The sequence below is a fragment of the Martes martes genome, assembly GCF_963455335.1.
Source record: "Martes martes genome assembly, chromosome: 13".
Lineage (NCBI taxonomy): Eukaryota > Metazoa > Chordata > Mammalia > Carnivora > Mustelidae > Martes > Martes martes.
The window spans coordinates 21482770-21502425 of record NC_137901.1 but is presented as its reverse complement, the minus strand read 5'-3'; the positions used below and the strand labels follow the sequence as shown (position 1 = coordinate 21502425).

The 19656-nt window shown below is 34.0% G+C and overlaps 1 protein-coding gene across 1 annotated transcript in view; it reads left to right on the top strand.

Annotated features, from left to right (window-relative positions):
- Positions 1 to 19656, top strand: part of DCC (DCC netrin 1 receptor) — a gene marked incomplete at both ends in the record, with an annotated part of 1141350 nt that overhangs the window by 980863 nt on the left and 140831 nt on the right. The window contains one exon of the mRNA XM_080821994.1: positions 4320 to 4514. Coding sequence (XP_080678120.1) covers positions 4320 to 4514 — 195 coding nt within the window. The remainder of the gene's footprint in view (positions 1 to 4319; positions 4515 to 19656) is intronic.

Below are 19656 nucleotides of genomic sequence, written 5' to 3'. Positions count from 1 at the left end.
TCCAATTTCCCTCAACTCCCTTCTCCTCTCCATCTCCCCTTTGTCCTCCATGTTATTTGTTATGCTCCACAAATAAGTGAAACCATATGATACTTGACTCTCTCTGCTTGACTTATTTCACTCAGCATAATCTCTTCCAGTCCCGTCCATGTTGCTACAAAAGTTGGGTATTGGTCCTTTCTGATGGAGGAATAATACTCCATAGTGTATATGGACCACATCTTCCTTATCCATTGTCTTTAAGTACATTCACCCTGTTGTGTGACCATCATCAAAACCATTCTCTTCCAAAACTTTTTTTTGTCTTGCAAAACTGAAAGTCCGTTCCCATTAAACACTAACTCCCTACTCCACCTCCTCTCAACCTCTAGCAATCACCATTCTACTTTCTGGTGCTATGAATTTGACTACTCTGGGTATCTCAAGTGGAATCACACAATTTTAGTCCTTCTGTGTCTGGCTTATTTCACTTACCATAATGTCCTAAAGGCTCACCCATGTTATAGCATGTATCAGAATTTCCTTCTTTTAAAAGCTTAAAAATATCCCATTGTATATATATACCCCAACTTGTTTATCCACTCATCTGCTGATGGATACCTAAGTCTCACCTACTTTTTGGTTATTGTGAAAAACTGTGCTGTGAATACAGGTGTACAGATATTTGTTTGAGTTCCTGCTTTCAATTCTTTGGGGAATATACCCAGAGTGGAATTGTTGGATCTTATGGTAATTCTATTTTAACTTCCATTCTGTTTTTCATAGCATTTGTGCCATTTTACATTACCACTGGGTAACTCTCTTTTTATCTTCTTCATTTTCCTTCTTAGTCCAGGCACAATGACCTTCTTTGATTTCTCCAAATACCAAGTTTATTCTTGCTGTAGGGCCTTAGTAGTAGTTATTCCCTCTTCCTGTAAAACTTTCCAGGCTGCTGTTTGCTCGACTGGCTCTTTGTGATCATTCACCTTGGACTTTACCGGGAATACCTTCCTTGAGTCAGTTACTATTCCATCATCATAATATTTACAAGATCTCCCAATTTCCTTGTGTGTTTATTCTTATTTTGTTCATCTTACCTCCAAAAAAACCTATATACCCAGTACCTAGGACTATGACTGGCACATAGGAGATGCATAATAATTGTTGAAACATCATGGGGATTAATATGATAAATTCCTTATGTGCTATCTGTGAACACTACTCATTAGTGAAAATTACAATCGTCACTCAAAAAATAATAACTATTCTGTAGGAACAAATTAAACCAAGACAGAATCCATAATTCTATAGTGTAATCAAGAATGGCAGTTGACCTAGTTACTGTGATAATTCAGATTTCAATAGAAATTTGGGGCTCATTAATTTGGATATTTCAGGCAAAGTGTGTTCTTTGGTTTCAAATTATTTCAATAATTACCTTAATACTTCTCTATGCTTTATATACTCAATTATTGTCCTAGAGGTACTGGTAAAATCTTTCACGTACTTCTGAGCAGTGAATTTCAGTTTCAGTCTTCAAATATGTCACATACTTTCATGGCAGATTTTCTAAATTGATGTTTTATAGTTCATTCCAGTAGTAACCATTTTCCTAATCCATAAGGTCATCTGTGTTAGAGAAAACTGACTCAGGTCACATAAAAGGTAAATGTCATTTCTGTCTTTACATTAAGAAGTGAGTAGGTGGTTACAAACTGGCTATTCTAGATTATGAACTATCTCCTAACAGTTATTTTTATGATGATGCTATATATTATGAATGACTTAGGTGTACTACTACCTTGATGGACATACTCTCTTATGGCCCTATAATCCTAAAGGGTGGTAAAAGCCCATTAAATATTTAGATGGGAAGGCAGCATATATTCTTATGTATAGACACCCTTATTTTTATCATGTTAAAATTGTTTTGAGGTTTGAATCTATGATTGAAACTACACTTAATGCAGAAAAAAAAAAAGATGATTATTGTGTACCAAGAGTCCCTTTTCTTCAAGAGCATTTGTGCATTCATTACCCTGGTCCCTTTATAAAACTCCAGTCGATGTAATTCTGTGGGTACTGACGTAACTAACTTGTAGGGGAGCTACTCTATGGCTTACAGAAACATGGAGAAGTGATTGTTTTGAAAACATTTTATATATTTTTCCTTTTATTCTAAAAGATATTAAAAATTGTCATTAAAATCATAGGTTTTCATATTGTTTTTAAAAAGTCATAGCATTTAGTTCATTTTCTAAATACAAGATTAGGCAGATTTTCTTGTTGTTTTCAGTAATTATTGCAAAAGCTTCAAAAGCGTTCAACAGAATTCACTGTAGAGCCCATTACATTTCAAGGACACTGGAGAGCCTCTGTGGCAATTGAGTTGAAAATTATTAATCCACTCCTTTTCTCTCTTTTATTACTTCTCCTTAGGGTTTATAGTGGAAAATCCTTCACAAACATTGTTTTTCTGTTGTTAAGATTTATATCCCCATTTTGAGGTAATTTTTTAATGACACCTTTGCATATTATGTCACAGGCTTCTTTAGGGCAGACAAAATCTTGTCCCTTTTCATTCACAAATGGGCATCTTCAGGAAAAAAAAAAAAAACTCCTTTAGAAAGTGCTGTTGGTGTAGTATCTTTAGAAGGTAGCATCTTTTGAAAAGCTGTTAGTATGGGACCTACTTTAAAAACTCTAAAAAAACCAGGCTTCCATATATCACTTAAGCTAGAACCATGTGTGTTGAAGGTGGCTAAAGTTGGTAGTAGACATTATATCACCTTTTGCTATTATATCAAGGAAAAAATGTATTTTAATATTACTTTTAATCATCAGACTCTTTTGCTTCATCTGACATATGTTACCTTTAGAGATTATCAGTTAAGAAAGAAATAATGGACACAAGCTGTTTGAATAAAGTTCACATCACTGATGTTTTTGAGTACCCATTAGTTGACAGGTATTGTGCTGAGCACTTAATGGATGACTGAAGTTAAGATGGGCACATTCTTTCTTAAATTTCTTCCCAGAATACTTCTATGATTTTCAAAAAATAGGGTATGTGTGCCTGTATTAATCCTATCAAAATGTGTATCATAGTATATTATAACTGCCTCTTTACTTGTCTTTCCCATTAAACTATAAACTCCAAAGGTCCATGTTTTCTGTCTGCCATATTGACTCTGTCCTATACCCTGATCATCATGGGTACTTTGCCCCAGTCTCCAACATAGTAGGTGCTCTATAAATATTTATTAAGTGAATGATGATAATTGTTCAGAAAAATGCATCATTTCTTTAGGGATGGGATCAGAGAGAAAAAGGATGATATAAAGGCCAGAATTCCAATTTATTAATTTTCAACACACCATCTCCTTCAAAGAAAACTTAGCATGTACATTTACTCCCTAGCAGCTAACATCAGTTAGTGCTACTCATAATGAGAGCACTTTTACTCATTATCTCATTAAATCTTCTCGGCATCCTGTGAGACCATTGCTATCTTTAGCCTCATTCTACACATGAGGAAATGGAGATAGGAAGAATAAGGTCTTAAGGTTTCTCTGAGATGATGAGTGTACAGTACAAATTGGAACTCTTACTTCCAGAGCCCAGGCTTTGAAGCAATCAATATTTGGAATGCCAATTTAATTAGAAGGTAATCTCAGAGATCACAAATAACTTCATGAGGGTGCATAGCTAGTAAATGACAGAGCCTGGTTTGAAACCAAATTTGCACACTCCAAAGTCTGTGTGGCTGCAATCCCAGACACTGTCTCCTTTTCTTTAACAATGAGTGTGCTTTTCAGAGATGCACTAAATTGTGGGTCAAGTGCCATCCTAATTACGCTGAACAAATCATGGCCCTAAACTGTTTCTCCTGACAATTTCTTCAGAAAAGACTGCTTTATTTTTGTTTTTTAGTTAAATCAAAGTAAATAATCCTTGGGCAAGACAATTGACATTTCATTTCCCTCTCCATTATTCTTACATTCTCTTTGATTTCATTCAATATTGATGAGACCTAAGAAGAGTTATATGGGGGTAGGGGGAAAAGCCCAAAAGAAAAAGACCGTTAGAATAAAGGTGCATGATGCCGCATGTCTATGGACAGAACTCACGGCCCTCTGTGCTTAAGAAACTGTGTGAAAGTCGAATGAAACATGGAAAATATGTCACGTGCTGACACAAAGAGGAACTTGGGCAGTAAGTGATGAACCATTTGAGGGTCTATGGAATACAATATTAAGTCTTGCTTAAATGGGAAGTCTTACCATGCTATATGTCCTAGGATGAGGCAGACTAATAATGCTTCCTTTCAACTCTAGAGTCTCAAGTCCCTGACCAACCAAGCTCTCTTCATGTGAGGCCCCAGACCAACTGCATCATCATGAGTTGGACTCCTCCCTTGAACCCAAACATCGTGGTGCGAGGTTACATCATTGGCTATGGTGTTGGGAGCCCTTATGCTGAGACGGTGCGTGTGGATAGTAAACAACGATATTATTCCATCGAAAGATTAGGTGAGTTGCTGTGGGTTTTATTCTATTAAGGGAAATAAATGATTTGTTTGAAATTATTTTCTTTCTTAGAATCTTGTTCTTTGGAATTTTAATTTGTGACACATAGTATTTCATAAGACAAGTCTCTTTCTTTTTCTGTCTTCTATCAATCTACACACACACACACACACACACACACACACCTGTTTTTCCTCTCTGGATTTTGAATTAGGGAACTTTATCTAGAGACATTCACAATGACAGTGGGTACTCCGCTGTATACTTTTGCTTCTGACCCATAGAATAAAAAAAAGGGAATTGTATTATTTTGTTCCTCATTGGTCAATGGAAATATCTAATCTTAATAATTCTTATAAAAAGCAAGTCGACACATTTTTTTCATTTTTTTTCTCAGTAGGAAGATATTCTGTCAATTTTTCTTTAACACTAAATTATCTAGTCACCTTGCCTTCTTTTCCCTTAGTATTTATAGGTTAAGTTTCATGGCTATGCCATTATGACTATAAAACAAAAGGTGAAACAAGGAATTTTCAATCAAGCCTCTAAACTTAGTTTTCAGACTGCTTTCTGCATACATTCCAAGGCCTCTTATCATACTCAATATCATTTTAATAAATACAATACTTGAATTATGACGTTTCTGAATTCATTGAAAACTTGTTTATTCAGAGAGGGCTAATGTGTGGTAAAAGGGTTCATATCCATTTTATATCTGATTTTCCATAATATCATAAGAGATTATATCCATTAACAGAGAGAAATCAAAGAAACATATGTCATATATAGGGTGTCAAGAAGTTAAATTCTCATAAAGCATAAAGCAGGTTGATCCTACCTGTTGATTTAACATGGTATTATTTGCAATGAAGTACAGTGACCTCGCTGGGAATACAACCTGATTGGTGGGAGTTTGGGGGAGGGGCGCTACTTATTTGTAATGTCTCTCAAAAACAGAACATTTTGATGAGAAACTTGATTTGAATTTGAATACCTTTTCGTGCAGTAGCAAGAAAAGATTTTCCCAATGCAGGAGGAAAATTGCACTGACCCATTCTCTCTGTAATTGCCTCAAACACTAATAAAAGAAGTGCCTACTGAAAATCTCCACAATTCTAGTTAGCTTGGCATTTACAAATAATATTCTCTCAGTCAGTCCCTGAGTTTGAATGTTAAGGCAATCACATAACATGTTTTATGGCCATCAAACTGATGTCAGGGGACTGTTATGTAGCCGTTATTCAGCGGGCATCATCTCTGACAGTTGATCTCATCGCCACCCAGCAGAGGGAGGTCCGCATGGCCAGGCTTCCCTGCAAGGAGAGTGTGGTACAAACGCATAATGAAGTCATGAAAGAAAACCGCAGTGCTTCGCCAGGGCCTTTCAGCTACAAGCGGTCTTTCCAGAAGTCTCCAATGCTTGCAAAGTTGAGGCTTTTGGAAGATTAACACTGGCAAATCTCTCCAAAATCTTAACAAGAAAACAAGATTTTTCCTTTGTAAGATATATTTTAAAGAGCTAGGAAAACTGTTACAAGCAAAATGGATATGAACCTATCTCTATGATAGATCATGTGTGTATTACACTTTAAAACTTATCTGGAAAGAGATTTACACACATACATTTGCATACACACGTGCATACACCCACATGAATTTAAGTTCTACCAGCTCATACTCTTGTAACATAGTCCCATGCCTTCATATAAAATATTGAAATATAATAATGTTTTATTATTATTGTCCAAGTATCTGCAGAGTAACACAAAGAAACTGGTATTTTTTCAACATGTGTTTTGCTATTTACCCAAGGTGTATGTTAAACATATCTTAATATATATTAAATAGGAACAGTTTTATATATGCATATAGAAATATATAAAATGTCTAGACAATTTTGTATTTCTAAGTCTTTAAAAATTGTATTTTAAATAACTTTCAAAAAGATACTGTGAAACTGGTATGCTTACTTTAATGTTTAATAGAATAAATGAAACAATTGGTGCTTTCTTTGCAAAGTTTGGATGTGGTCTTGAGTGAATCCTTTATCTTTTTAAAAGTTAGAACTTAAGCTATGTCTAACAAACTTCAGCTAAGTCAGGGAATATATATTTTCAGGACTGTATAACAGTTATACAATTAAAAATGAATTAAGGAAAGTTATAATCTGTTAAAGCATAACATCAGCTATAGCTTCAACTGTCATGGTTGTATTTTAGACTATAAAAACAGCTATCTGTTTTATAATTGACCAATAAACTTCCTCTTCTCTTTGATGACAGACCAGAACTTTCAAGTAGCATTTTGTTTAGCACACATAATAACTGAATATTTAGATACCAAGTACTGTGACCTTCTTCAGAACTACAAAACAAAGCTTACCATGGACAGACCTAGAGATTCATTAACCAATGAATTATACTATTGTTTATACTATATAGTACCAATAGTAGCAATGTTTGCAGTTAATTTTTTGACATCATACACCTCTTGGGTTAAAAGCCGTAGGTGCCAGCTTTGATGTATACACATAGCATAGATCAACAAGATCTAAATTCTGGAGATGTTAGCAAAATTAATCTGAAACCAAGTTCTTTTAAAAACTCACAATGTATCTACCAATCTATCTATCTATCTATTTATTTATTTATCTATTTCTACATCTTTATGGACTTTTTGTATGTGTATAAACTGTACATGTTTAAAGTGTACAATTTGTTGAGCTTTTAAGAACTTTATCATGGATAATTGACACATGATAAGCTCTGTTTTTCACATTTCTTCTTTAATATCTCTCTGTAATGTTTTATAATATTCAATATAGGAAGTCTTGAATGTTTTTGTTAGATTTAGTTCACATGTACATATGTGTGTGTGCTTATTAAATTTAGTCCCTTTTCATATGTGTGTGTATGAACTACTTTAAATGGGATTGTTCAAGTTTATTTTTCAGCTGTTGCTGCTAGTGTAGAATACAATTGTTTTTAAACATTAATCTTGTACCCTAGACCTGTTAAATTTACCTATTTGTGCAACTAGTAGAATGCTCTAAGAATTTCCATATAAACAAACATACCATATGTAAACAGGAACAATTTTACAGTCAATTTCTGATCTCCTGCTTTTTATTTCTTTCTCTTGCCCTCTCTTGGTTAAGAACTCTAGTAAGATATTGAATAGAAGTGGCAAGCAGGCATTTTTGCCTTGTTTCTGATCTTAGGGGAGGCATGAAATAGGAAGTTAGGTACAGGTTCTTCATGTGTCTTATCAGATTGAGGAAGTTTTCTATTTTTTCTAGATTTCTTGGGAATTTTTATCATGAGTATCTGTTGAATTTTTGTGAAATAATTTTCTCCTTTCCCCCTTATTAGTATTTTTAATATGGTGAAGTATATTGGTTGATTTTTGAAGGGTAGCTAATTTTGAATTTCTCATATAGATCCTACATGATCATGATGTACTACCCTTTTCTTGTATTGTTGGATTTGATTTGCTATTATTTATTAAGGATTTTTTTGTACTTGTATTCATGAGGTATATTTGTCTACAGTTTTCTTTCATGTTATGACTTTATCCAATTTTTTTGTTAAATTTATTCTGGTCTCATAAAATCAGTTGGGCAGTTTGTTCTTCTGTCACTGAAAAAGTGTGTGTAAAATTTATATTATTTATTCCTAGAATAGTTGATAGAATTCATTAACAAAACCATCTGGATCTGCAATTTCCTTTTTAAGAAGGCTTTTGATAATCAATTTAACTTCTTTAACGTATATACATCTTTTTTATATTTTATATTTTTTCTTATATTGATTTTAGTAAGTTACGATTTTCATGACATTTGTATACTTCATTTTGTCCCATTTATTGTCATAGAATTGTTCATTCACAATGGTCTCTTTATTTTTTTAAGATTTTATTTATTTATTTGGTGCAGAGAGAGAGAGAGAGAGAGAGACAGACAGACAGACAGAGATCACAAGTAGTCAGAGAGACAGGGGGAAGCAGGCTCCCCGCTGAGCAGAGAGCCCGATGTGGGGCTCGATCCCAGGACCCCGAGATCATGACCCGAGCCGAAGACAGAGGCTTAATCCACTGAGCCACTCAGGCGCCCCCACAATGGTCTCTTTTTATCTGTGGTGATAACTGCTATTTCATTTCTGATATTGATCATCTACATCCTCTCTTTTTTGTGATCAGCCTGGGTAGGGGTTTACTAATTTTGTTGATCTTTGAAGTTTTAACAGTACTGATTTTCTCTATCTGTCTCGATTTTATTTCTTTCAAATCTGCTTTTACCTTGACTCTTTTCTTTCTTATACTTATGTTAGTCATACTTACTCCCTGTTTTTAATTTCTTAAGGTAGAACCTCATGTTGTAGGTTTTTAAAGCTATTTGTGTTTTCTAAGCACCCTTTCCCTTGTCTCCCACAGATTTTGATATGTTGTCTATTCATTATCATTTAATTCAAAATATTTTCTAATTTTCCTTAATTTCTTTTTTCCCCATGAGTTATTAGGTGTGTTGCTTACTTTTCAAATTTTGTTTTTTCCTAGGCATCTTGTTATTGTTGATTTTAAATTTTATTTTATCATAAATGGAAAATATACTGACTTCAACATCTTTAAACTTATGGTGACCTGTTCTCATTCTGTTGGATGTACTACATGAACTTAAAAATCATGTGTAGTCTGCAGTTAGATACAGAGTTCTGTAAATATCCATTAGACCAACGTCTTTGATGTCTCCCTTTAATTCTGTCAGCTTGTTTGCTTCTATTTATTTTGGGAGTGTGTTATTAAGCTGATACACATTTATAATTGTTATGTCTTCTTAATAAATCACCTCGTTTAGCATTACAGAAGCCTCTCTCTATTTCTGATAATACTCGTGGTCTTCAAGATGATTATATCTGTTATTAATATAGCTTAAAAATATACACTTCTAGCCTTCTTACACTTACAGTTTACATGATCTGCCTTTTTCCATCTCTTAGTTTCAGCCCATATCTTTGTTTTAAAAGATCTATTTATTTATTTGAGAGAGAGAGGTGGAGGGGAGAGGGAGAGAGAGAATCTCAAGCAGACTCCCTGGTGAGTACAAAAACAAGCTTGGGGCTCTACTAGGAGCTGGATCTCAGGACCCTGAGATCACAACCTGAGCCAAAACCAAGAGCTGAATGTTTAGGCAGTTTATAGTTGAGTCTTGCCATTTTATGCCTCCTGAAAAGTTCTCCCTTTTAATTTAGGCCATTAGAATTTAATGTACAATTTAGTGTTAATGTACATACATAAATGGTTGGAGTTAGGTCTATCATTTTACTTTTGTTTTCTGTTTCTCCAATCTCTTTTTCATTTACTCTTATGAACTCCTGAGCTCAGAGAACAAAAGGGATTATGTTTAAATGTCCAGACGCAGTCATTGTTTTTCCAAATGAGATATTCCTACAAGGATTTTTGTTCTTCTCATCTAATCAGCCCATCTGAAACTATCTCATATCTTAAGGAGAACTGGTTAAAATCTTTCACCACCACCCATGTGGAAAGAAGGAAAGAAAGAAAGAAAGAAAGAAAAGAGGGAGGGGGGAGGAAGGAAGAAATGTGAGCAAGGGAAGGAGGAAGGAGGGAAGAAAATAGGTGTTTCATTTGTGACTAAATTTCTTCAGCATCCAGTGGTATCAAATGTAGGTTTAAGTTCTGTCTTTAACAATGAATTATGTCATCTCATAGTAGCCTTTACATCCCCACACTGTGTGACTCTCAAAGTCTCAGTTTTCTCATTTGTGAGGCAGGATAGTATGCTACCTTACAAACTTTCTATGATATTCCACTCAGATAATAAAAGTAATGCCATTTACAATTCTTCAGAAAGAAACATTATAGAAATGTGAATAGGGCATTGTTCTATGACTATTTGGTATATCAGTGGTTTAGCAAATATAAAAAATCCGGTTCCATAAAGCTTTCAGTTATGTGTTTTTATAAACTTTGAAGTTTATATTGTTCTGATTTATCCCCTCTACCTAAAAGTAGACTATAACAAATACAACTTAGAAAATAGTCAGGGATTCCAGGGTTTTAAATTTCAATAATTCACCAACTGCATAACATTATATAAAACATATTTGTTTACTGAAATTAATATGAATCACAAATCTAAACAACACAGTGACATTCAGTTCAGTGTGAAAGACAAAAATGTAAACTCCTGTTTTCAGCTGTAATAGAATGCTGATTTAAAAATCCTGAGTGGGAGAGTTAGATTCATTCAACATGAGCACTGGTTGCTCGGAGAGGAGTGAGAGGGGAAGAGAAAAGTTCATTCCATGAGATCATTACTTCGAATATACCAGGAAGAATAGATTTTATCTTTTATGATTTTTTTCCCTGAGGTTAGTGTCTTCTAAACCTATAGGCACTTTCTAGTAATCTTTAAGGGCAGACTTAAGGTGATTCATTAATAATACGTATCATTCTATTTGTAACTCTTTTCTTACTTCTACTCCCTGAGGTCCAAAGCAGATGCATTGTCTTATACCTGGTAAATTTTCTAAGGCTATTTAGAAGAATCTATCACAAAAGATGAATACTATTATTGAAATAGAGCAGAAAGGATCTCATTGGAATAAATATATGTATTCTCGTGGAATATATATATATGTATATATGGATATATATAATTATATGAATATGTATATATCATTAAAAATCTCCAATCACCTCTCTTTGTTTTCCTTTTTATATAACTCTTCCACATTTTACCTTGTGTTTTACAACCTGAGTTATTATTTGTAAAATCAAATTGGTAATATAAAGGACATGTAGGTCATTTATTCTACCAACATTAAATTCAAAATTTGATCAAAATTTTTTTCTCCATCAGCAGCACCTGGGTGGTGCAGATGGTTGGGCATCTGACTCTTGGTTTGGGCTCAGGTGGTGATCTCAGCGTCTTGAGATTAAGCCCAGTGTTGGGGCTCTGCAGTCAATGTGGAGTCTCTCTGGAACTCTGTCCCCTTTTCCCTCTACCTGTCTTCTCCCTGTTTTCTCTCGCTCTCCCAAGTAAATAAATAAGTGTTTTAAAAAAATTTTCCCCCAACTTCTATATCTTTCTAGAAAATATTTTATTTGGGTCAGAACAATCTAGATTTCTCCTTAATTTTCTATGTCATTTAGTGATAACAGATGGCTGCTTAGTCCATTTCTTCCAAGTCCTTTACAAATACAAATTTATTTCTTCACCCCTCCATGATCTTAGTGTCAGATATCATCCCAATTTTATAAATGAGGGAAGATAGCAAGAGAACTGAAGTAAGAAAAGTCAAAGTTAATTTTTTTTAAGATTTTTTTAATTTATTTATTTGACAGGCAGAGATCACAAGTAGGCAGAGAGGTAGGGAGAGAGAGGAGGTGGAAGCAGGCTCCCTGCTGAGCAGAGAGCCCAATGTGGGGCTCAATCCCAGGACCCTGAAAATCACAACCTGAGCCAAAGGCAGAGGATTTAACCCCCTGAGCCACCCAGGTGCCCCCAAAGTTAATTTTTAAATGAAAAAAAAAGTTAAATGTTACATTAATACACTCGGATTCATATTGTCATAAAGCAAAGACCTGGCTCTTTTGTATGGAGAGAGGCGGGTAGGACCCAATCCCAGCCTGATTAGAGCTTGCACTAGAACACATGACTACAGGGAAGTTTTATTTCCTATATGGAAAAACAAGGTGTTCTGATGAAATTAAATCCCTTTAATTCAACAGCAGAATAATACAATCTAGGGACACATTTCTAAAACTTCTGATCAAAAAACATGTCATACTCCAGGTATGAATCTGAGAACTTACCCATGGTTGTCTGTGAATTGTTATTCTGTGAGCTAGGATCAGTGCTGATATAAAGAGAAAAGAGAGAAAACCAGATGTCTGGACATTTTGCTTTATTAAGCAGTTACACTTGTAGATTAATATTTATCCTCTTCTATCAGTTTATGTCCTCATGTGATTTGAAGCTCTGTTACTAGTTGCAAAATTTTGATGATTATTTTGTTCTCTTGATGAATTAATAAATTCATCATTTATGAACTATTTCTCTTTATCAGCAGTAATATTCTTTGGTCTGAAATCTATTTTGTGTCTGATATTCATAAAACACTTCCAGCCTAATTTTTGTTTGTGTGTTAGCATGATATATATTTTTCCATTATTTTACTTTCAAACTATTTGTGCCTTTATTTTTAAAATTTTTAATTGTAGGCTGCATATAGTTGAGTCTTACATTTTTATCTAATATGACAATCTCTGACTTTTAATTGAGGTATTTGGGCCATTTATATTTAATGAGAGTATTGATATGTTTGGATTTATACCATTATCCTGCTGCTTGTATTTCATTTGTTGCTCGATTGACCCATCTGATCTTTGTGCATTTTTCTTTCTCCCTTTTTTTGAGATTGAGTATTTTTAATAATTTATCTTACATCCTTTGTGGGTTCATTAGCTATAACTCTTTTGTCTCCTTAATGGTTGCTTTAGAATTTATGGTGTGTATCTTTAATTTATTGCTATTGACTTTACAAAAATATTACATCAGTTCACAAAACATTTTTTTCTTTAAACAATAAAATATACTTTAAAGCTTAAAATAAGAAAAAAATGATGTATTTTATATCGTAACTACTCAGTTACTGTTTTAGTGTTATTTATTACTTTGTGTTAACCCATATGTTCAACTGGTATTATTTTTCTTTGTTCCTGAATGACTTCTTTAATATTTATTATAATGGAATTATGCTGGTGATAATTATTTTAAAATCTCTGTGCATCTGGAAAGATTTCATTTTCTTTGTTTTTTAAATACATTTGCACTGGAGAAGGGATTCTAAGTAAATAATTTTTTCCCCTATGTTTAATGATATTCATTCACCATCTCCTATATTGCCTTGTTTTTAACAAGACTACTGCAATCATTCTTATCTTTATACCTCTGTACACAATGTGACATTTTTCTCTGAAGGTTTTTTTTTTTTTTTTTTGTCTTTGTCACAATTTTACCCATGTCTTTATGTAGTTTTCTTTGTATTTCTTAGTGCTTACTGAGATTCTGGGATCTGTGGAATCATTGGTTTCATCAAATTTGGAAAATTTTTGGCTATAATTTCTTCAAATAGTTTTTCTTTTTTCTACCGTCACGCCTCTCAGTCAGGGACTCTAGTTACGCATATGTAATGGTGCTTTAGGTTGTACCACAACTCACTGATTTTTTGTTTATTTTTTTCTAGTCTTTCTTTGTCTGTTTCATCTTGGTTAGTTCCTATCCTTAAAGCCGCTATTTTTTTTTCCCCTGATGTGGCCTGATCTGATCTTAATCTTATGCAGTATATTTTCTCATGTTACATATGGTAGTGTTCATCTCTAGATGTTGGGTGGGGTCTTTTCTATATATTCAACATTAACCTTCTCAGTCTTTCCTTTATGTTCTTGAACATATGGAATATAGTTTGAATAACTCTTTTAATATCCTCATCTAAAGCCATTTCTGGATCTACTTCTATTGATTTTTTTTTCCTCATTATGGATTTTATTTACCTGCTTTTTGCACGTTTGGTTATTTTTGTGTGTTTCTTACAAATTGTATTTTTCTTGTGGGATACTGGAGATTTTTGTGTTTTAAAAAATATTCTTTTGTTCTAGGGTGCAGTTACTTGGAAAAACTTAAACCCTTTTGAAGCTGGCTTTTAACTTATTACATGATACCAAAGCCCTTGTACCATCTAACAGCATCAGTCTAATTTGCTTTGATTCTGAGGTAATACCTTCTGAGTACTATACCCCAAATCCCATCAACTGCCTGTTTGTCCACCTGATTTGTGGAGACCCACTGTTTCCTGGCCCTGAGTAACACCAGAGATTTTTTTCTTTGCTTCTGTTGGGTAGTTTTTACTCTACCCCTGGGAAATTTTCTCATAAGCATGCACTGATAAGTACTCCAATGAAGACTCAAGAGATACAGTCACTAGACCTCCAAATGCCTCTTCCATGTATTTCTCTTCCTTACAAACTCCAATTGCTTAGGTTATCTCAGACTTCTAATTCCATATCCTTAATTCAAGGAGACAACTGGGCTCCTTCTAGGTTTCCCCTTTCTCTTTCTCACCTTGGAAACTTTCTCAAGGCAATAAGCTGGGGAAATCAATGGACTCATTTTGTTTCTCTTTTCTCAGAGATCGCTGACCTGATCTGCTTGATGTCAAATATCTGAAAATTGTTATTTTTTATATACTTTGTTTCATTGTTTCTTTTGTTTTTGTGTTGTTTTGTGTTGGTCCAGGTAGGAAGGTAAATTTAGTTTACATTAACGTCTTTTGATCAGAAGTGAAAGTCCTTTAATAAATAATTAAACAGTCATTTTACAATTTCAGTATGCAAAATTTTTGGTTTTTCAAAAATGCCAAACTGCATCATATCTGTTTCCTGATTTCTGTCACAAATCTAATCAAGAATGAATCCTAACTGTCATACTGTATTTTTAGAGAATAAATTTAACTTGAGTGCTCTTAGAAATGGGACTCTAGGCCTGTGGAGAAATGAACCTTTATAACTCCCAGAGTGCATTCTGAGTTCAGCGAGTACAATGTAAATTATAATGTTAACCTCAGCATCATTCCCCCCATCAAAAAAAATCCTGTCATGCATGGAATATAGAAGTTTTGAGTTTATGACATGCAAACATTTTAAATCAGAAAAATCAATGCACTATAGCAGCTTCAAGAATAGTTGACATACATGAATAAAAAATGAGTAAGCACCCTGTAGAGAACATTTTATTATTTTGAAATGAGGTACATTATAGGTGTTAGTTAACAAAATTCAGTTTTTTATTTTTTGAAGCAAAGTGTGAGAATTGTGGAAAATGATTTTTGACCCAAAGCCCAAAAAGCCTTTGAAGCCTTTGAAATAAGTCATTTAATGGTAAAGAAAATAAAAAGGGGGATAGATTTACCCCTTTTTTTTATTTCCAATTAGCTTATTTAGAGCATTTATGTACAGTGAAGTGATAGTGAACATAACTCCAGCTGTATTTCAGACTGGAAGATCAGAATAGATCATTGAAATTCATACATCGTATGCCATATAAGCTACTTCAGAAGGATGTTAACTTAGCTGGTGGTTGTTATTATTTGGTACTTTTGTTATTTACACAGAAAATGTCTCCTTATTTTCAAATTAATATTAGTAATTCTATAATACAATGGTATTCTGAAAGTTTTAATCAATGAGATCTAAGATGAAATTTCTATAGAAACATGTAAATGCCTATTGTTTATCTCAGGTTTAGTTGTATATGCCTCTTATTTTGTTGTGTATTATTTCTCCCTGTCAATACTATTCACCTGATACCTATATTCTAAATTTGTGAATGAAACATGACTAATGAATCTAAAGGACAATATGTCTTCCTATTTTCTTGGCACTTCATAATCTCTTTGAAATTCATCGTGGTAGGTTTCAATGCTTTTATTTTATGTAGATGAATTCAGTATAATATAATGCATATTATCTAAATTATAATTTCATTTTCTTTTTTCATTTTAAATGTTGATCATTTAGTTCACATTAATCAAAACACTAAATGGATGAATTTTCCATAGTGCTGGCAGTTATTTAAATAGAAAAAAAAAAATCTCTTCTTGTGGTAGATAGTGTGTTAAAAGACCAAATAGTTTATCATTTGTTACCAAAGTTATTGCATATGATTATTAATTGAGTGACTGTTAAGCATTAAAACACCATGTTGAGGATAGTCAAGATTACTAAGAAGTATAAGGCATATTCTCTGAAATAGTCTAGGTTTCCAAAGTCTTGTATGATAAGCAGAACAGAATTTCTTAAAAAGAATTAGTGAGGTCAAAGGTTTCTATGAAAGCCATAATTTTATTGGTAGGTTGGAAGCCTACTGAGATAAGATGTTGTTAGAAGAGTTCTGGTAGAAATACTGGCTTGAGAATTTAGATTTAAAGGATGGATAGGATTCATTCTCATGGGGGAAGATATAATGCAGTATGTACAAGGCTACAAAGCCAAAAAACAAAAAACAAAAAACGAGGTATATGTCTAGTGAATTAATTTTAGCTAGCTGGTAGGTGTCCCCTATGACCAGTGACCCTACATTGGTCATTCTCTTTAAATTATCTGTTCAATGTCCAGAGTTCTCAAGGTGGAACACATGACATGCTTACGAAGACATTTGGAGTATACTTTCTGCCACCCTTACTTGTGGAGAGTTCTGACTCAATATTACAGTTGAGTGGCACCTGACTTCCTGCCATCCTCACATTATATTCTGGCTTCCTCCCTGTATTCTAGTGTTTAGTGATGATATAAGTCTTGTTACCTTTCTCAGGACTGTGTCTGGACACTTAATTGTTTTGAGGGTGATAGTAAAGGGGAGAGCAGGATATGGGGCAGATAGTTGGAGTTTAGATTATTAAGATTTATATAGTTAAGAGTTTAAAGAAATCCATATTTTAAAAGTGGCAAATCCTTTCATTAGATAATGCATCTAAAGATGTTTATGTTTTTCAGGTATTCTACATGTGTGGGTGTGGGTGCATGTGTTTTATTGATCAGTATTCCATTGGACAAACATGGAGGATAAGACATATAGTCATGTGACTGGTACCAATAAATTAACAAATTAAGAATAGTAATAGAAAAAATATATTATTTCTAGAATATCTATCCTGAAACATATTAATCAGTTAATCGAGTAATCAGATAAATATCCAATATATAAATTACTTTCATATTTTATTTAATTAACACTGTCTTTTGGGAAGCACCATTGGTTATACACAGCTCAAATTTTAGAAAAACATTTTAATCATACTTGGAAATATATGTTCTTTTAAATTCAGCTCATTCAATAAGAATGGCTTGTTCCCAGAGCTAAGCATTTTACTATTTCCTTAGAGTAAGAAGAAAAAATGGCCATACAGTTCAGAAATAACAAATCATTAAAAGAAAACATAGCAAGTTGCATTGTATTTCCACCGTGCTATTGTATGTTAGTTTTTGTAAACAGTATGTAAAGCAGAACTACAAGGCTTTCACCCCCATAAACATCTCGTGTAAACCACTTCTTTTATTAGGAGGGATTAAATATGTATGCTGGTGGCCTAGAGTATTTCTGAGAAGTCATGATGTTATGAGCCAAGGGATCATTTTTTTCTAGAACCATTTAAGTGAATGTCAACATAGCTTTCTTAAAAATTAGCAGAAGTTATTTTAGAATTTTAGAAGTTATTGATTTCTTACCTATACTTCTATATAAGGTATAATGGTTTGAATAGGAACCCCACCAAAAATATGTCCACCTCCTAACCCCCAGAACCTGTAAATAAGAAAAAGGGCATTTTCAACCTTCTTTGGAAAAGGAGTTTTTGCAGATGCAATTAAGTTAAGGAGTTCTGGATAAGGTTCTCCTGGATTATTAGGAGGGCCCTAAGTTCAAGGACATGTCCTTATAAGAGACACAGAGAGGAGAGGCACTAAGAGAAGAGAAGGTCATGTAAAGGCAGAAGCAGAGACCAGGACAGTGGGGCCAGGAAGAATGCTGGCAGCCATGAGAAGCTGGAAAAGGCAAGGAAGGATTTTTCTTTGTGCCTCCAGTGTATGTGGCCCTACATGCAGGCTCCTTCTACAGATGTGTTGTGGACATCTAGCCCTCAGAACTGTGAGAGAATAGATTTTTAAACTTAAGTCACCAAGTTTGTATAAATTGTTACAGCAGTCCTAAGAAAACAATTAAAAAAAAAGGTAACTCTATTTTCATTGTTTTTTCTTAACCTCCTCCTCCTTTTTTTTTTTTTTTTAAATTTCTGAATCATGCCCTATTTATTTTCTAAAGCAGCATGGTCAGTATTAAAACAAATAGTAATAATAATGAAAAGTTAAGAAAGAACTCAACACAAAAGGCAGTGTTACTGGCAAAAGAAAGCATTAGAGTGGCAGGAAATGACGTGTGAAGATTCTTCGCAGGGTCATGAGATGCATAAAATGGATGTTTCTCTCTTTGTAGTCAAGGGAATATTACCTCAGTTATCCAAAGGAATTGTGTTCTTCTGGCTGGTCAGCCACACCTCTTATGCTAATGTCTGGAAGCAAACTGGAAACTGAATACAGACCTTGCATTTGTCCCTGTCTACCTTCTCTGTGATATGGCAAGGCCTTTGTTTCTTGGGAAGAGACAAAGGAGACACTTGGGAGGAATACAGTGACTACTGTACAGAGGGCTTTGTTTGGGTTTTGGTTCTCTTTGTTTTATTTTTTTCCTAGCTAAGAGCAGAGCATATTCACAGCAAAGAAATCAAATTATTCTAAATAACTAAAGTCAGAGCCAGGAATTACATCCACCAATTAAAAGTGAATGATCTATCTTTGTGGTAATCTAATTCACCAATATTACACATCAATTCATCATTTCTGAACAGAAATCGGAGAACACTATAAAATTACTGGACAAAACCGTATTTATTTATGGAGAGGTTGTAGGAATGGGGCAGAAAGGTGATAATTTTCTTCTTATGCTTGACCTCAATCCTATCGATGGCCTTTACTATGATGTTATCTCACAATTGTGAGCAATAATTCCATTCTTAATTGTTACTTTCTGTTTTTCTCACGTCTCTTATATTAGTGCCACACCATCTTTTATTCTTTGAACTTGCTATGAAAGTTTAGAGACTATTATTGGGACCACAACTGTGGGATATGTGTTTGATGACACTCAAAAACCAAAAGCATGGACGCATGTATTGCCAAATGGAATGTACTTAAAAAATTTTTGATAACAAGTAATATGAATTTCCTTCTCTTGACCATGCTGGGGTGAAAAAAGCCCATTTTTCTTCTTGGTGCTTTCCTTGTCTGAATGGCTGTGGGAGGTGTTTTTAGGTTCCAAAATACGGGTGCATACATCACAGTGATTTGTCTGTTCTTGGTCAGATTACTTAGACTTTGTGTCCTGGTTTCCCCAGTCTGTCAAATGAGCATAACAAGCACTCCAGGCCTTCGCAAGAACAAGTGTGGGAGGAGAAAACTGGTCCGCCTGTGTGGTAGAGGACGAGGTTATTTTTGAAACAAGTCTCATGTGCCT